The 17,901-nt window shown below is 46.4% G+C and overlaps 1 protein-coding gene across 1 annotated transcript in view; it reads right to left on the bottom strand.

Annotated features, from left to right (window-relative positions):
• XPR1 (xenotropic and polytropic retrovirus receptor 1) overlaps positions 1–17,901 on the bottom strand; it is a 125,119-nt gene that overhangs the window by 18,897 nt on the left and 88,321 nt on the right. The window contains exon 3 of the mRNA XM_040407097.1: positions 6–107. Within this exon, the coding sequence (XP_040263031.1) occupies positions 6–107 (102 nt within the window). The remainder of the gene's footprint in view (positions 1–5; positions 108–17,901) is intronic.

Here is a 17,901-nt window from a genome sequence, read left to right as displayed (position 1 = left end):
GTTACCTGAATAAAAGGTGTTGATTTTGGCAAGCTCTTTCTCACATGTCTGGAAGAATTTCTCTTCAAACTTGGCAAAATATCGTTTTACGTTGTCCTCGTCCGTTACTGCAAGACAAAAAGGAGGAAGACAGAACAGTCAGAACAAGGTGAACAGGTATCCGTCATCTAGACTGAATATTAAAAACCACCATTTAATCTGGGTTCTTGGTTTGCCTCATCATGAAGACCCTTCCCACATGCCCTACAGAGGTTGTAAGAGTTGAACTTTCTTACAGACTAATTGCTTTTTTTAAAATTTATCAGAATCATTTTTTATTGATTATTAATAAAATTATCAATATTACAGACTAATTGCTGGTGGGCAGATACATTTTTTTTTTTTTTTTTTTTTTTTTAACTTCTCCTTCCAGGGGCTCCACCGATCCAGCGCTCCGTCCTCTCAGCAGAGCTGCAACCATGACGTGCTGATTCGGCTCTATTATGTCTCGTATATAGCTGCATGCAATCGCTGATCTCAGCAGTGTACGGCACGAGACCGCTTAGGCCAGTGATGGGTTGCAGCTGTATACAGGATGTCACCTCTGCAGCGAAAAAAAAAAGTTACAATTGCAGCCCAGAGGTAAGGGCACTTTCACACTCGCGTTGTTGGATTCCGGCAGGCAGTTCCGTTGCCGGGACTGCCTGCCGGATCCGGAAATCTATATGCAAACGGACAGCATTTGTTTCCGGATCCAGCTGACAAATGCATTGAAACTCCGGGTCCATCTCTCCGGTGTTATCCGGAAAATCTGTTATTCCCCCCCCCCCCCCCCCCCCCCCCACCACACACACACACATTTTTAAAGGTCTATGCATCCGGAATACTTGGTACCGGATCCAGCATTAATACATTTCAATGTAAATTAATGCCGGATACGGCATTCCGGCAAGTGTTCCGGAATTTTAGCCGAATACCGTAAGAGGGACTGAACTAAAGACCTCCTGATGCATACTGAACGGATTGCTTTCCATTCAGAATGCATTAGGATAAAACTGAAGCGTTTTTTTCCGGTATTGAGCCCCTGTGACGGAACTCAATACCGGAAAACTTTAACGCTAGTGTGAAAGTACCCTAAGAAGATGAGGCAGCGCTGGATCAGCGGGACCTCCAGAATATGAGTACTTAAAGGGAACCTGTCACCTGGATTTTGGGTATAGAGCTGGGGACATGGGTTGCTAGATGGCCGCTAGCACATGCGCAATACCCAGTCCCCATAGCTCTGTGTGCTTTTATGGTGTAAAAAAAACTGATTTGATCCATATGCAAATTAACCTGAGAGGAGTCCTGTACGTGAGATGAGTCAGGGACAGGACTCATCTCAGGTTAATTTGCATATGTATTAAATCGTTTTTTTACACAATAAAAGCACACAGAGCTATGGGGACTGGGTATTGCGCATGTGCTAGCGGCCATCTAGCAGCCCATGTCCTCAGCTCTATACACAAAATCCCGGTGACAGGTTCCATTTAAAGTTGTTTTTTTTATTACTATTTTAACTGCCTTCCCGTAGTTCGGTTATAAAAAAGGCAACTTGAACAACCCCTTTAATAGCGCACAAGCATATCAAAAAGGGGAGTCATCGGCTTGGGACACCCCACCCCCAAACATGCAGGGCATCTCCCTCTGATAGTCCCGGTACATGTCCCTGTAGCTCTGGGGGACTCATAAACAGGACCCGTGTCAATCAGGTGATTATCATGGGGGTCTCTCATATTAAAGGGGATGCCTGTGATGAGAAATGCCTTTTTACATATCTTCTACTCCAGCTCCTCTAGGCATTTTCACCAAGTTTGTGCAGATCTATCATCTTACCAAACTTCTGACATGTCCTAGTAATTTCTGCCGAGACCCCCACCAAGGAGCAGAAGTCCTCAGGTGATCGCTGCGACCCTTTATTCAATTTCGGCTCTCTGACACCGCCGCGATGGGTGGATGGATTCATACAGCCGACCAGAAGTGGACAGAAATAACAGGGCACGGAGCTTCGGCCCCTTCGCATGTTTGAAGATTCAATTTATGATATATCGAGAATGAGACTATACGGCACATAATCCTGGGGGGGGGGGGGGGAATCGCACATAGCCCACCACGCATCATTGCTCTCTGCCACATTAGGCAAGTGAGATTCACACATGCAATGTGCTTATGATCACAGCCACCATGTCCTTCAGGTCCTGACCTGAGGTTAATCACAGCTCGAGCAGGCCCGAAGCTGAATGCAAGTCCCTGCAAATTCTTTTATATGACTTGCCATGACTACGGCTACCACAAAAAATGTCATGTTTCCTAGCAGCACTTCAAGGCTGTATAATAAAAGGCCCGGAGGTACATTAAGGACTGCTGGCCTTGAGTACAGACGCGTGCAGCATAACAATAGTGGAGGGGGAGGGGGGGCGTGAACAAAACGTGGCTGCAATAAAGGAGTAAAGTCAGAGGTCAAACTGAAACAGTGAGATGATAATCTACATTGCTGGCGCAGATAATCCTACTGTATTGCCAAGGGAAACGTGTTCTGTTATTATGTATGCATAAGAGTATGTTCACACTTGTCTAATATGACCCAAAACAGAAAACCAAGGCTGCACAAGTACTGTGTGAAATGCCGCAGATCCACACTCCGATCAGTCCAGTTCATTGAGGCTTATCCGCTTTGGGCTCATCCACTGACCTCTTTGAGGAGTTTGCAGCAGGCCTCTTACTGTTGCAGATCTTTTTCCCACCAGAATTTTTCTCTATCCTGTAAATCGGGTTGCAGAAGCCGAATTCACGAGAATGGAATGCAGATTATGGGTGAATTTGACACAGATTTCAGAATGAAATCTGCACCAAAACCTACGTTAAATCCTTCCTGTGTGAACTTGTCCCAAGAGCTTATTTCCCCATAGCGACTCCTCAATGGAACTACCATATTTTCAGACTATAAGACGCACTTTCCTCCAAAAAAAAGTTAGGGGAAATGGCAATACGTCTTATAGTTCAAACGCTAATGACCGCTTCCATTATGGAAGCAGTCATCAGCATGCAGGAGGCACAGGAAGCGCTGCCCTGGCTGTATTCACCCTCCCTGGTCTTCTTGAGTGCACTAAAAGACCTGACGCTGTGAGACATCAGGTCACCGTTCAGCGCGGGCCGAAAGAAGACCAAGAAGTGGTGAGTCCTGGATCTGCAGAGTGGCAGTGCCAGCCAGACCGAGTGAGTTAAAAAAATAAACTTATGTCTGATCCGAGATTCATTGGGGATCTGATCTTAGGTTGGGAGGGTCTGATCTGAGGTCTGATGGGGTCTAATCTGAGGCTTATGGAGGGTGGGGAAGTCTGATCTGAGGCCTGATGGAGCTTGGGGTCTGATCTGAGGCCTGATGGAGCTTGGGGTCTGATCTGTGGTCTGATGAAGAATGGGGGTCTGATTTGGGGGTTTGATCTGAGGTGTGATTAAACTTTTTTTTTCTTCTTCTCATTTTCCTCCTCAAAATCCTAGATGCGTCTTATAGTCCAGTACTTTGGGAAAATATGACATTCACACATATTTTTTTTTATTTTTATTGGATCCGTGCGACCAAGCTGAGAAACTTGCTGAATGTCCCATTCGCACAGTAGGACACCCAGTGATCAGCTTATCAAGGTTTATACATATATTTAAAAAATAAAAAATTTGGCCAAAGAGGCCATTCTCCCACTAACCAGTGTATATACCTATACAATTACCTGCGAAAAATATGCAAAATAGGTCAAGCTCAGAAGGACAGACAATAGAACCTTAAAGGGATTGTCTCACTTCAGTAAGTGGCATTTATCATGTAGAGAAAGTTAATACAAGACACCTACTAATATATTGTTATTATCCATATTACTTCCTTTGCCGGCTGGATTCAAATTATTATTTTTTAAACATTATCCACTGCTTGTTTCCATGGTTACAGACCACCCTGCAATCCATCAGCGGTGGCCCTGCTTGTACAATATAGGAAAAAGCACTAGCCTTTGTGCACTCCCACGGTCCCGGCCACCAGAGAGGCTGGTGCTTTTTCCTATAATGTGCAAGCACAACCACCACTGATGGATTGCAGGGTGGTCTGTAACCATGGAAACGAGCAGTTTGTAATGTGATGAAAAAATGAATCCAGCCAGCAAAGGAAGCAATATGGATAACAATACATTAGCAAGTGCCTTGTATTTAACTTTCTCTACATGATAAATGCAACTTACTAAATTGAGACAACCCCTTTAAAAGGGAAGCTGTCAGGAGCTTTATGCTGCCTGAACCCACAGGCTCCCTGGTCACAAAGAACTGCTGAAGCGTCACCTAAGTGGTTAATGGACACCTTCTCCCTGCCCAGCTTTACTGACAAATCTCTCCTTATGTACATGAAGAAACAGGTCAATCAAGCACAGATGGGAGGAAGACGGCAGCAAACGGTCACCCCAGAGACTCTTCACCCCATTCCTGGCTTGTGTTCAGGCTTCTTCCCTGATATGCTGCAGCGTTACATAGTAAAACAGCAGTGTGTAACCAGGGGGCCTGTGGTTCGGGAAGCACGGTCTGTCCTCAGATCATCAATGTCCGATGGGTGGGGTATTGGACCACTGCCAATCAGCTATTTCAGACTAGCTTTAGCGTGGGAACTAGACAGCTCTGTACATTGTGTAGTGGATTCACTTTAACGGAACCAGCTCCAGCCATTACACAGCGGACAGAGCTGTCTAGTTCTAGGCTAGAGCTACTCTTAAAGGGGTTTTCCCCTGGAAAGGCCATCAGTATCTGATCAGTAGGGGTCAGACACCCGGGATCCCCGCCGATCAGCTGTTTGAGAAGGCACTCGCGTTAGCTTCACGGCCTTCTCGCAGCTTTGCCTAGGCCAGTGACGTCACAATCATCGATCACGTGGCCTAGGAGCAGCTCAGCCCCATTGCTGTGATACCAAGCACTGCTGCTATACAACGTACGGCACGGTGCCTGGTGAGCTGCGAGGAGGATGCGGCACTACTCCGAGCTCCGGTGCCTTCTCAAACACCTCTTCGCCGGAGGTCCCGGGTGTCAGGTCCTCACCGAACAGATACTGATAACCTATCCAGACAACACAATGAACAGAGTGCCCAGGCCCGAGGAAGTAGGTGTACCGCCTCCGAAACACGTCGCCCTCTGCTTGTCAGTTTTTATTGTTTTAATTGTTTTTAATGATTTATGTGCAATAAATTACAATTTTAGGGTCCATCGCCAAAGAGGACCATTTTCTCTCTTTTTTTTTTCACAAAAAAATCTCAGGAAACCCCTGATCGGTGGGAGCGTCCGGTGTCTTCCCCCCAGCAACCTGATATTGATGATAACCTATCTGATGAAAAAGGTCATCAATATCTAAAAGGTGGAAAACCCCTTTAAGATTTGTCAGACATATTTATCTCCGGATCAAGGGCAGTTCTAGCTTATTCTAGTAGTATTCACCGTTCTTTTCAGTACGACCAACACAGATATCAGACCGCCATCACGTCTCTCTGAATTCAGCTGAATCTGCAGACGGTCTGCGTGTAATTATTTTATGGGTATGGCAAGGTCAGTCCTATATCGACAACTCCGTAATGCTACTGACAACGGATGGATGCCTCTGGTGTGGCTGATAACCAGAAGGCTGACGATGACTTACAAGGCAGCCGCCTATAGGTGGCACTACAGAGCTAGGATTCGGATACAAAAAAATAATAAGAAGTCACCACCGCTATAATAGGATTCCATTATTATTACCAAGTGAAACTTTATCCGAGACACATGACATTTAAAATTCAAATTCATTATTGTGGGAGTACGGAAACGCTAACTCTAAGATCTATAAAGCATCAAAGTGGGATCTGAAGCCCCAAACAATGGGTTAAATGGGATTACATACCAGAACGATCGCAATTTACAGCAGATCTGATGAAACCTACCACTTCACCTAATTTGACTCCCATCACTGGGATGGTCCTTTTTTGGGTATGTGTCATAGGAAATATTATAGACGCGCCCCTGGAGGAGTAGTGCCGAGAGCGGAGCAGGGTCCGGGGGTGCAGATATCATTAACTGTGTGCCAATTGGCCAATAACAGCCGCGATGCCTTCTGTTCCGCATTAATGATCGCACATGTATAATGGCAGACGCTGCAGAGACAATAAGTAACAACCCCGCATACGAGCTCTCCCAGCAGCGCAGCGATAATCCCACCACTAGCTGCTAGTCCTGTAACACATCAGACCCTTCTTTTATTGCTTTTTTAATATCCGGATGAGTCCATGACTGCCCAAGATTATAATATAGAGAAATAACAAGTGTACTCGCAGGAACAGCACTCGATAATTGGTCGGCAGAGTCCTGCGAAGCGAGAAGACCGGGGCCTTCTGTGAGTGGCCTCTATTAGATCTCACACTGGGGGTTGTAATTACTGAAGTCCCCTCTCCAAACGTACAAAGGGAGCGAAAAAGACGGAATAATGTTCTGACCGCCACTGTATAACGACACGGAGATGAAGGTTACAAAGCACAAAGAATGTCCGATTCCAAACCTGAAAAATAATGAACAATGAACTGCTGAATAGAGAGAATCCGTTAATGTTTTTATCCACAAGGACACGTTACCTTCACGCAACGCAAGGCGTTTAATAATCCATTCAATAAGCAGTCATCCGCTTCATTGACATTTGAGGTACACAAAGCCAGGGGCGGACCGGGAACTTAAAGTACCGGTAGTCCTAGGAAAAAAAGTAAAAATGGCCCCATGTAGTAGAAGGGTACAAACTGAGAGAAGGTGGGCTGGGCCAGCAATACCGTAGTGCAGCACAAAATACCGCCCCAGCAGAACCATATACCACAGTGCAGCACAAAATACCGCCCCAGCAGAACCATATACCACAGTGCAGCACAAAATACCACCCCAGCAGAACCATATACCACAGTGCAGCACAAAATACCGCCCCAGCAGAACCATATACCACAGTGCAGCACAAAATACCGCCCCAGCAGAACCATATACCACAGTGCAGCACAAAATACCGCCCCAGCAGAACCATATACCACAGTGCAGCACAAAATACCGCCCCAGCAGAACCATATACCACAGTGCAGCACAAAATACCGCCCCAGCAGAACCATATACCACAGTGCAGCACAAAATACCGCCCCAGCAGAACCATATACCACAGTGCAGCACAAAATACCGCCCCAACAGAACCATATACCACAGTGCGGCACTAAATTCCGCCCCAGCAGAACCATATACCACAGTGCAGCACAAAATACCGCCCCAGCAGAACCATATACCACAGTGCAGCCCAAAATACCGCCCCAGCAGAACCATATACCACAGTGCAGCACAAAATACCGCCCCAGCAGAACCATATACCACAGTGCAGCACAAAATACCACCCCAGCAGAACCATATACCACAGTGCAGCACAAAATACCGCCCCAGCAGAACCAAATACCACATTGCAGCACAAAATACCGCCCCAGCAGAACCATATACCACAGTGCAGCCCAAAATACCGCCCCAGCAGAACCATATACCACAGTGCGGCACTAAATACCGCCCCAGCAGAACCATATACCACAGTGCAGCACAAAATACCGCCCCAGCAGAACCATATACCACAGTGCGGCACTAAATTCCGCCCCAGCAGAACCATATACCACAGTGCGGCACTAAATTCCGCCCCAGCAGAACCATATACCACAGTGCGGCACTAAATTCCGCCCCAGCAGAACCATATACCACAGTGCGGCACTAAATTCCGCCCCAGCAGAACCATATACCACAGTGCTTCAGTTTGAAACTCTATCATTGTCTAAGGAAGGCAATACAGTTGAATTCAGGACAAGTGCCTGATGCTCCTATATTAAAGGGGTTGTGCAGCAATTTATATTGATGATCTATCCTCAGGATGGGTCATAAGTATCTGATCGGTGGGGGTCCGACACCCAGGACGCTCGCTGATTAGCTGTTTGAATGGAGGCGTTCCATGCTTCCCATTCATAAGACTGCACTTCGCCTTGAAAGCTATGGTGGCGCAATGTAATGACAAGTACTCGCTTTGTTCACTTGGATGGAGCGAGTACTTGTAATTACACTACAGCACGGCTCCACAGGAAATGACGCGCAGTGAAATTGCCAGGAAGCGGCGCTTGCATAGAGCATTGCCTCCACGTCCAACAGCTGAATGGCGGGTGTCTTGGGTGTTGGACCCCCACCGATCAGATATTGATGACCTATCCTGAGAATAGGTCATCAATATAAGTTGCTCCAACACCCCTTTAATGCTGAGTGTATCATATCATTATGTAACCTGCTGGCGGCAAAAAGTAGAGCTGGTCGGGAAACGCCAGAGAGGTCCTCATGTTCAGGACCACTAGACCAGTATACATACAGTACAGACCAAAAGTTTGGACACACCTTCTCATTCAAAAAGAGTTTTCTTTATTTTCATGACTATGAAAATTGTAGATTCACACTGAAGGCATCAAAACTATGAATTAACACATGTGGAATTATATACATAAACAAGTGTGAAACAACTGAAAATATGTCATATTCTAGGTTCTTCAAAGTAGCTACCTTTTGCTTTGATTACTGCTTTGCACACTCTTGGCATTCTCTTGATGAGCTTCAAGAGGTAGTCCCCTGAAATGGTTTTCACTTCACAGGTGTGCCCTGTCAGGTTTAATAAATGGGATTTCTTGCCTTATAAATGGGGTTGGGACCATCAGTTGCGTTGAGGAGAAGTCAGCTGGATACACAGCTGATAGTCCTACTGAATAGACTGTTAGAATTTGTATTATGGCAAGAAAAAAGCAGCTAAGTAAAGAAAAACGAGTGGCCATCATTATTTAAGAAATGAAGGTCAGTCAGTCAGCCGAAAAATTGGGAAAACTTTGAAAGTAAGGGCTATTTGACCATGAAGGAGAGTGATGGGGTGCTGCGCCAGATGACCTGGCCTCCACAGTCACCGGACCTGAACCCAATCGAGATGGTTTGGGGTGAGCTGGACCGCAGAGTGAAGGAAAAAGGGCCAACAAGTGCTAAGCATCTCTGGGAACTCCTTCAAGACTGTTGGAAAACCATTTCAGGGGACTACCTCTTGAAGCTCATCAAGAGAATGCCAAGAGTGTGCAAAGCAGTAATCAAAGCAAAAGGTGGCTACTTTGAAGAACCTAGAATATGACATATTTTCAGTTGTTTCACACTTGTTTGTTATGTATATAATTCCACATGTGTTAATTCATAGTTTTGATGCCTTCATAGTCATGAAAATAAAGAAAACTCTTTGAATGAGAAGGTGTCCAAACTTTTGGTCTGTACTGTATATACATGGTATACTGTATGTGGGTGTTCATACAAGAACAAGTGCTTTCTTTGCATTTTCCTTCCCCTCTGAATTCACTCCTGGCTTTGGCTCAATAGGCTGCACCAAAGACGGCATGGGTGACTCCAACCTCAGCACCGTACTTAAAGATTACTAGGCAGACGCCTCTCCATTTAGCACGCTCTATGGCGGTCGTACATTTTTACTGCCTGATAAGTAATGGTTATAAAGATGCCTCGTAAAGCAGAAAGCCATTTACGGAGCGTGAGGAGACACACCGGCCACCATGTCCTCGCAATCTTTTCCATCTCTCACGCAAACAACCCTCTGTTCTAACAGGTTGATATTTTAGAACAAGAGCCATTAAACATCTAAAAGGTGGCCGCCATACGCACCAGGATGACTTTACATGGGCAGATGCCAGCGTTATACGAGAAACAATCATATATCAAGTCAATTGGTGCTCGATTTAAGACCCTTCAGACCGGCCGATAGATACTACATATGGGGGGGGGGGGGGGGGGGGGGAATGATAGTCAATATGATTGTACGAGGTCTGCTGCCAACCAGCAAGCAATTTTCTGCTCACAAACGATCTGATTGGGCATCAAATGAATATTTGCTTGGTTGTGAGCTGATGGCTGCCCTGGGGTTCCAATGAGCACTTGTTCCGTCGATTATCAGCCCACGTAAAAGAGCTTTTAGAAGCAGGGAGATGGTCAAACAGCAGCTGAAAGAGGTCGTCTGGTCAACAATCGTTTCACAGATGTGGACATACATATTTTAGTCCATACTGACAGACGAGAAGTGAACGGGACATCTGTGGAAGGACCAACTTGTTTAATGGATGGTGTCATGTGACCGGCATTCCGATCCCGATACACAGACCAACACGGGTAAGTAAAGTACATTACTAATCGCCCAATCTATACAGATTAAAATGAATGACCTGAAAATCCTGGTAATGATACTTGCACCAGAAATCTACATCAGCTTCTAAGACGCCCTGTAATTATTAAGACGCCTGCACCTCCTAATACATTTTTTGCATCTTACGCCAGTGTATTAGAATTTTTTTTTTTCTTAACCAAGACCAGCATATAAAAATTCTAATCGTTTTGCTTGACACGTTAATATGTAATGAAGTGTTTGTGGAGGTCTCAGAACTGGAAACCAGTGAGATAAAGAATTACTGCATCTTTAGTTTTATAAAACGCACTTAAACGTGGGGAGGGGGGGGGGGGGGAATGGCGGTGCGTCTTATAAACTGAACACTAGTAAGCTAGTATGCAGTAAGCATAAGGAGTAGTGAATGAAGCGCTATACTCACCGCTTCCTGGTCTTCTTCAGGCCCGCACTGCACTGACTTCATATAGTGTGAGGTTTGATATGGGGGTCTGATGAGAGGTCTGACGAAAAATAATTTTTAAATTTTCCAATTTCCCTCCTCTAAAACCTAGGTACGTCATAGGTCCAGCATGTCTTATGGTGAGGGAAATATGATAATAGTGGGATCATCCTGGACTTCCTGTCAGTCATCCTATTAAGGAACACTAATGGCTGTACATGGGCAAGCTTAGGCTGTCCTTAAAGAGACCAGCCGTGTATGGAGACTTACTGGAAGAGTTCCATGGTATGAAGACCAATTGGCAATGCAAAGAAGTATCTCCCAATGAAGGGGAACCATCTCTTTCCCCATAAGCCAAAATCAGACTTTTCTTGGAACATGACACGGGAAAAGAGCCAAGCCAAATATCCATCTGTAGACCGCGGTTTCAGGGTGCTTGTCCCTAATCAGTAGGAGTAGGATTTTGGATGGGTGCTGTGTATGGAGACTCACTGGCAGTGCGCCATGGTATGACATGGGCAAACACATTGCAAGGGGGCAGCCTGAACAAACGAATGTGTATGCAGACGATTCCTATAGCTGGTGAGGATAACAGTACATTCATTATTGAAGCTTTTTATAGATTTACAGCCGGACAATAAGGTCTCCACTTGAATTTTCTGGCAACGGCTTATTCTACTGCAATAAATGTCAAGACGTCCACGCTTCTTTAAGACCGTCTAATACAGAAACTCCTTTCTTCAGCTCCCCTTAGTAAGAGCTGGCAAACCAGAAAGAAAACATCACGAAAATGAAAATGTTTTATTCTGGGTTTTATCATAATAGTCGTAACCTTTCCATTTCTCATCGTGGCTTCTATGATTCCAAGCATACACAGACTCCTACGTCGAACTTCACACCCAAGCATCGAAACCCTCCACATACAGAAAGAAAACTCCATGTTAGACCCTGCTTAGTTCTCATGCCGGTGACTGGCATTTACAAATGACTTTCAATCCTCAAAAGAATCCTGGCGAGAACTTTGAAGTTCACTTAAGTAATGGCCAAAGAAAAATAGCCGGTTTGGCAAAAACAGAGGCAGCGCCTGAAAGCAGCACAGAGACAGATTCCAGGCCTCCCACGTCCATCGCCCAAGGTTCCTGGGTTTAGTCTAAAAGGCAAGAAATCTGCCAGCAACATATTGCTGATCGGATTATATTTATGGACATTTCGGGCAGGACTCCATTAACGAACAGACAGGTAATGGAAAGGATCAAAGGCGTAACCACATCCTGAATCCATGAGGAGAAGGGAAGGGGGGGGGGGGGGGTGAGTGTCTACAATGAGATTTGGGTACAACGTTGTTAAAAAGGATCTTATACCATATGATACAATTAGTAACTTAAGAAACGTGAAGCCCAAGTCAATACAATCAGAAAGGCTACGGGTGCATCTAGAGGATTACAGACACTCAACACCCGGAGAACAAGTATAAAAACAGGACCAAACAGCAACATAATACCCACAGTAAAAATATGTAAAGGTATTGATATTAAATGGGTTATTCTGAAACTAACAAATTCCCCCCATATGCCGGGCCCCTCACACAACCCACTTACCTGCACCACTCATGGTCCCCGCACCGCCACAGCTGCTTCTCCCCGTGCGCGGATGAAAACATCTGCGTTTTCCCTTTCCGCTATTGAGATCCGTCATAGGATCTCAATACCGGAGGAAAACGCTTCAGATCTGTCCTCATTCATTGTCAATGGGGACAAAACTGAACTGAAGGGAGCGGAGTGCTCCAGAATGCATCCCGTTCCAATGACGCACACAAAAAAGTGCTGCAAGCAGCGTTTCTCTGTCCGCGAAGTGGTGCGGCGCAAGACGGATCCATCATGACTCACAATGTGTGTCAATGTATTATCGTGACCAGCAAAAACGCTGGTGTGAAAGTAGCCCATTCTGTGTTTTGCTCTACTTTCTGAAGACAGTCCTCGATGGAACTGATCCTCACCACAGTAGGACATGGAGCCAAGACCTGGAAACTAGTAGTCAATACCCCTCCCCCAGCAACCCGGCCCTTCTCATCTGTGTCGGTCCTTAGTCTCTTTCTCATAATTATTTCCATTCCAATTGTTAATGTGAAAGTGGATTACTTCGGTCAGGCAGTCCAAAAGAAATGTGTGTGTTAAAATGAGAATTTGTATTTATTGAACCTGACATCTGGATGTTCGACTTTTCACGTGGCCCATTACCTTATTCTTTCTCGCATGTTGTTTCCGACGGTGCTCTTGTCTGGCGCATGCACAGAAAAGCAGCAAAGCAAGATGCTGAAAAACAGGCCTCACCGCGGAGGAGACAGGGTGCTACTGTGCGAGACTTTGAGACGAAGTGCCACATGTCATAAACGTCCATCAAAGGGCAGGTGTCACGGCTGTATGTGAGCAACAACAGTATACACAGTAAAAGAGCTACTGACCGGACCCAAACTAGGGAAGATAAAGGGTGACCCCTGTCCGACCCTCAAAGCTCTCCCTATGCTGCTAAAGCACATGCCCGGATCCAAATGGCGGAACGAGGCATGCCCACGTGCCTAAGACTGATGACCACTGTAACCCCTACAATAGTGGAAGGGGCACGGCCACCGGTGCCCTACTCAGTATATGGAGGGAACCGTGGCCACCTCAGATCCAGTCAGAAAATAATCAGGTACACAAAAATGTCTGTACACTTAGCTGAAGGTGTTGCAGCCGCAGAGAAGACGGATCCAAGGACAGCTGGCAATATCCAGAGTGCTTGCTGCAGCAGAACACAGGTCCAGTGAACTGATAGCTACAAGTGAAGATACTAAAGCAAGAGCTACATCTGAAATGAGAACTATAATCCACGCCCTACAATAGGAGGAGGGGTGATATAAAGAGAGGGAAATAAAAAAAGCATGAGGAACAGCTGGGAGGAAGGAAACCAAAAGTAAACAGAGCAGTGAGAACTCCTCCCAGCTCTAGTAGTGAAATCATCACAGGGGTGGAGAAACAGAGCTGTGAGAACGTCCCAAAGCTCTGGTAGTGACAGTACCCCCCCTCTACGGGTGGACTCCGGACACCCAGGACCCACCTTCTCAGGATGAGCCCTATGAAATGCCCTGATGAGACGAGTGACTTTAATGTCCGACACCGGAACCCACATCCTCTCCTCAGGACCATAACCCTTCCAATGAACGAGGTACTGAAGAGAACCGCGGACAATGCGAGAGTCCACAATTCTGGAAACCTCAAACTCCAGATTGCCATCAACCAAAATCGGAGGAGGAGGCAAAGAGGAGGGTACCGTGGGCTGGACATATGGTTTTAAGAGAAATCTGTGAAATACATTATGTATCTTCCAAACCCGTGGAAGATCAAGACGGAAGGCAACAGGATTGATGACTGACAAGATTTTATAAGGCCCAATAAACTTGGGACCCAATTTCCAGGAGGGAACCTTCAGTTTAATGTTTCTTGTAGACAACCACACCAGATCACCCACATTCAGGTCCGGACCAGGCACACGTCTCTTATCAGCCACACGCCTATACCTCTCACTCATTTTTTTAAGATTACTCTGAATCTTTTGCCAAATGGTAGACAAAGACGAGGGAAATCTCTCCTCCTCAGGTAAACCAGAAAGAGCCCCTCCCGAGAATGTCCCAAACTGCGGATGGAACCCATATGCACCAAAGAATGGTGACTTATCAGAAGATTCCTGACGACGGTTGTTCAGAGCAAACTCAGCAAGAGGGAGAAATGAACACCAATCCTCCTGGTTCTCTGCCACAAAACAGCGCAAATATGTCTCCAGATTCTGATTGAGGCGCTCAGTCTGACCATTCGACTGCGGGTGAAAAGCAGACGAGAAGGACAGCCGAACCCCCAGGCGAGAACAGAAAGCCTTCCAGAACCTGGACACAAACTGCGTGCCTCTATCGGAAACAATATCAGAGGGAATGCCGTGCAATTTAACAATATGGTCGACAAAAGCTTGCGCCAACGTTTTAGCATTGGGTAAACCAGGGAAAGGTACGAAATGAGCCATCTTGCTAAAACGGTCCACCACCACCAGGATCACCGACTTCCCCGAGGAACGAGGAAGATCCGTGATAAAGTGCATGGACAGGTGTGTCCAAGGACGGGAAGGTATGGGTAACGGGAGAAGGGAACCTGAAGGCCGTGAACGAGGGACCTTAGCGCGAGCGCACGTCTCACAAGCAGCCACAAAACCCTCCACCGACTTACGAAGAGCCGGCCACCAAAATCTCCGAGCAATGAGATCTACCGTGGCTCTACTCCCGGGGTGACCAGCAAGAACCGTATCATGATGCTCCTTAAAGAGTTTGTGACGTAGCTCAGGAGGCACGAACAACTTCCCAGAAGGACAACGGGCAGGTGCCTCAGTCTGGGCAGCCTGGACCTCGGCCTCCAAATCGGAATATAGAGCAGAAACAACTACCCCCTCCGCCAAAATGGGACCCGGGTCCTCGGAGTTTCCTCCTCCCGGAAAACAGCGAGAGAGAGCATCAGCCTTCACATTTTTTATCCCAGGTCGGAATGTAACAACAAAATTGAATCTGGAGAAGAACAGAGACCATCTGGCCTGTCTCGGATTCATACGCCTGGCCGACTCCAAGTATGCCAGATTCTTATGGTCGGTAAAAACGGTGATAGGGTGCCTGGCCCCCTCCAACCAATGGCGCCATTCCTCGAAAGCCAACTTGATGGCCAACAACTCCCTATCTCCCACATCATAGTTTCTCTCTGCCGGGGAGAGTTTTTTTTAGAGAAAAAGGCACAGGGTCGCCATTTGGCAGGAGAAGGGCCCTGGGACAAAACCGCACCCACACCCACCTCGGAAGCATCCACCTCAACAATAAAAGGTAAGGAAACATCGGGATGCACCAAGACAGGAGCAGACGCAAAACTCTCTTTAATCTTAGAAAAGACTGCAAGCGCCTCCTCCGACCAAGAGGAAAAATCCGCCCCCTTTTTTGTCATGTCAGTGAGGGGTTTGACAACAGAGGAATAATTTAAAATGAACTATCTGTAATATTTCGCAAAACCCAGAAAGCGCATCAATGCCTTCTGATTCTCAGGAAGCTCCCACTCAAGTACAGCACGGACCTTCTCCGGATCCATGCGAAAACCAGAAGCAGAGAGGAGAAAACCCAGAAATTGAATCTCCGATACCATAAAAAGACATTTCTCCAGCTTGGCGTACAATTTATTTTCCCGCAGAATCTGCAGAACCTGAAAAAGATGATCCTGATGGGTCTGAACATCAGGGGAAAAAATCAAAATATCATCAAGATACACCAATACAAATTTCCCCATTAAATGGTAGAAAATACTATTAACAAAATGCTGAAAGACGGCCGGAGCATTCATCAGGCCGAAAGGCATAACGAGATTCTCGAAATGCCCGTTAGGGGTATTAAAGGCCGTTTTCCATTCATCCCCCTCTCTGACCCTGACCAGGTTGTACGCGCCTCTCAAATCCAATTTGGAAAACACCTTGGCCCCAACAATTTGGTTGAAGAGGTCCGGGATCAGAGGAAGGGGATAGGGATCGCGAATCGTGATACGGTTCAGCTCCCTAAAATCTAGGCAAGGTCTCAGAGAGCCATCTTTTTTTTTTAACAAAAAAAAAACCAGCGGCCACAGGTGACTTTGAGGGACGAATATGCCCCTTCTCGAGACTCTCGGAGATATAAGTTTGCATTGCGATTCTTTCCGGTTGTGAGAGATTGTAGAGGCGTGCTTTTGGCAGCTTGGCGCCGGGAATGAGGTTAATGGGACAGTCAAACTCCCGGTGAGGAGGTAGCTCCTGAACACCGCTCTCGGAAAACACGTCCGAGAAATCAGAGAGAAATGATGGCACAGTTTTAGTAGACACCTCTGCAAAAGTCGCTGTGAGACAATTCTCTCTACAAAAGTCACTCCACTCATTTATTTGCCTTCCTTGCCAATCAATAGTGGGGTTATGTCTAGTGAGCCAGGGTAACCCCAAAACTAGAGGAGAAGGCAATCCGGTAAGGACAAAACAAGATATATCCTCCACATGAGTGTCACCTACAGCTAGCCGGATATTGTGAACAATGCCCTTCAGGGATCTCTGTGAGAGTGGAGCAGAGTCAATAGCAAAAACAGGTATATCCTTTTCTAATGTGCAAACCTGAAAACCATGCATGGCTACAAATTGAGTGTCAATAAGATTGACGGCCGCTCCACTATCGACAAAAATCTCACAAGAAATGACTTTGCTCTCTAGCGCCACCCTGGCAGACAGGAGAAAACGGGAACTGCAGGTCAGAGGAAAAGCATCAATTCCTACATCAACTTTGCCCAAAGTAGCAGATGAAGCAGAACTTGATGATTTACCTTTTGAGGTTTTTCTCTTATTATCGCTCTTAGTACAGTTCAAGAATCTCCTAGACGGACAAACATTTGCCAAATGACCTATGCCCCCACAACAAAAACACACCATACTCTGAGGACTAAATCCTCTTTTATCAGGGGCAAGTCGACCTAGCTGCATGGGCTCCTCCTCAGAGGGGAGCGAGACAGGATGAGGCCCCTGCACACTGAATGAGTCCGCACCATTGCCCCTAGACTGACAATGGCTGGACAGAGAGGTCTCGTTTCTTTCTCTTAGACGCCTGTCAAGGCGTACCGCCAATGACATGGCAGACTCTAAGGACGTCGATCTCTCATGGAAAGCAAACGCATCTTTCAATCTCTCTGAGAGACCATGACAGAACTGACTCCGGAGTGCAGCATCATTCCAACCCGAATCAGCTGCCCATCTCCGAAATTCAGAACAATAAAGCTCCGCAGACAGTTTGTTCTGTCATAAAACACGTAAGTTAGATTCGGCCAGAGCAACACGATCCGGGTCATCATAAATCTGCCCCAGGGCCACAAAAAAATCTTTCCACGGATCGAAGGGAGGGATCCCCTGATGGCAGCGAAAAAGCCCAAGTCTGAGCATTACCCCTGAGCAGGGAGATGACAATCCTCACCCTCTGCTCCTGATTACCAGAGGAGTGGGGACACAAGCAAAAATGGAGTTTGCATGCCTCTCTGAAGCGAACAAAATTCTCACTGCCCCCGGAGAACGTTTCCGGAAGTGAGACCTTTGGCTCGCAACAGACTCCATGAGCCGGAGCAGAGCCCAA

This window comes from Bufo bufo, chromosome 9 (genome assembly GCF_905171765.1).
Source record: "Bufo bufo chromosome 9, aBufBuf1.1, whole genome shotgun sequence".
In the NCBI taxonomy this organism is placed as follows: domain Eukaryota; kingdom Metazoa; phylum Chordata; class Amphibia; order Anura; family Bufonidae; genus Bufo; species Bufo bufo.
The sequence above is the reverse complement of the archived record's forward strand: the minus strand, read 5'-3'. Positions and strand labels throughout refer to the sequence as shown.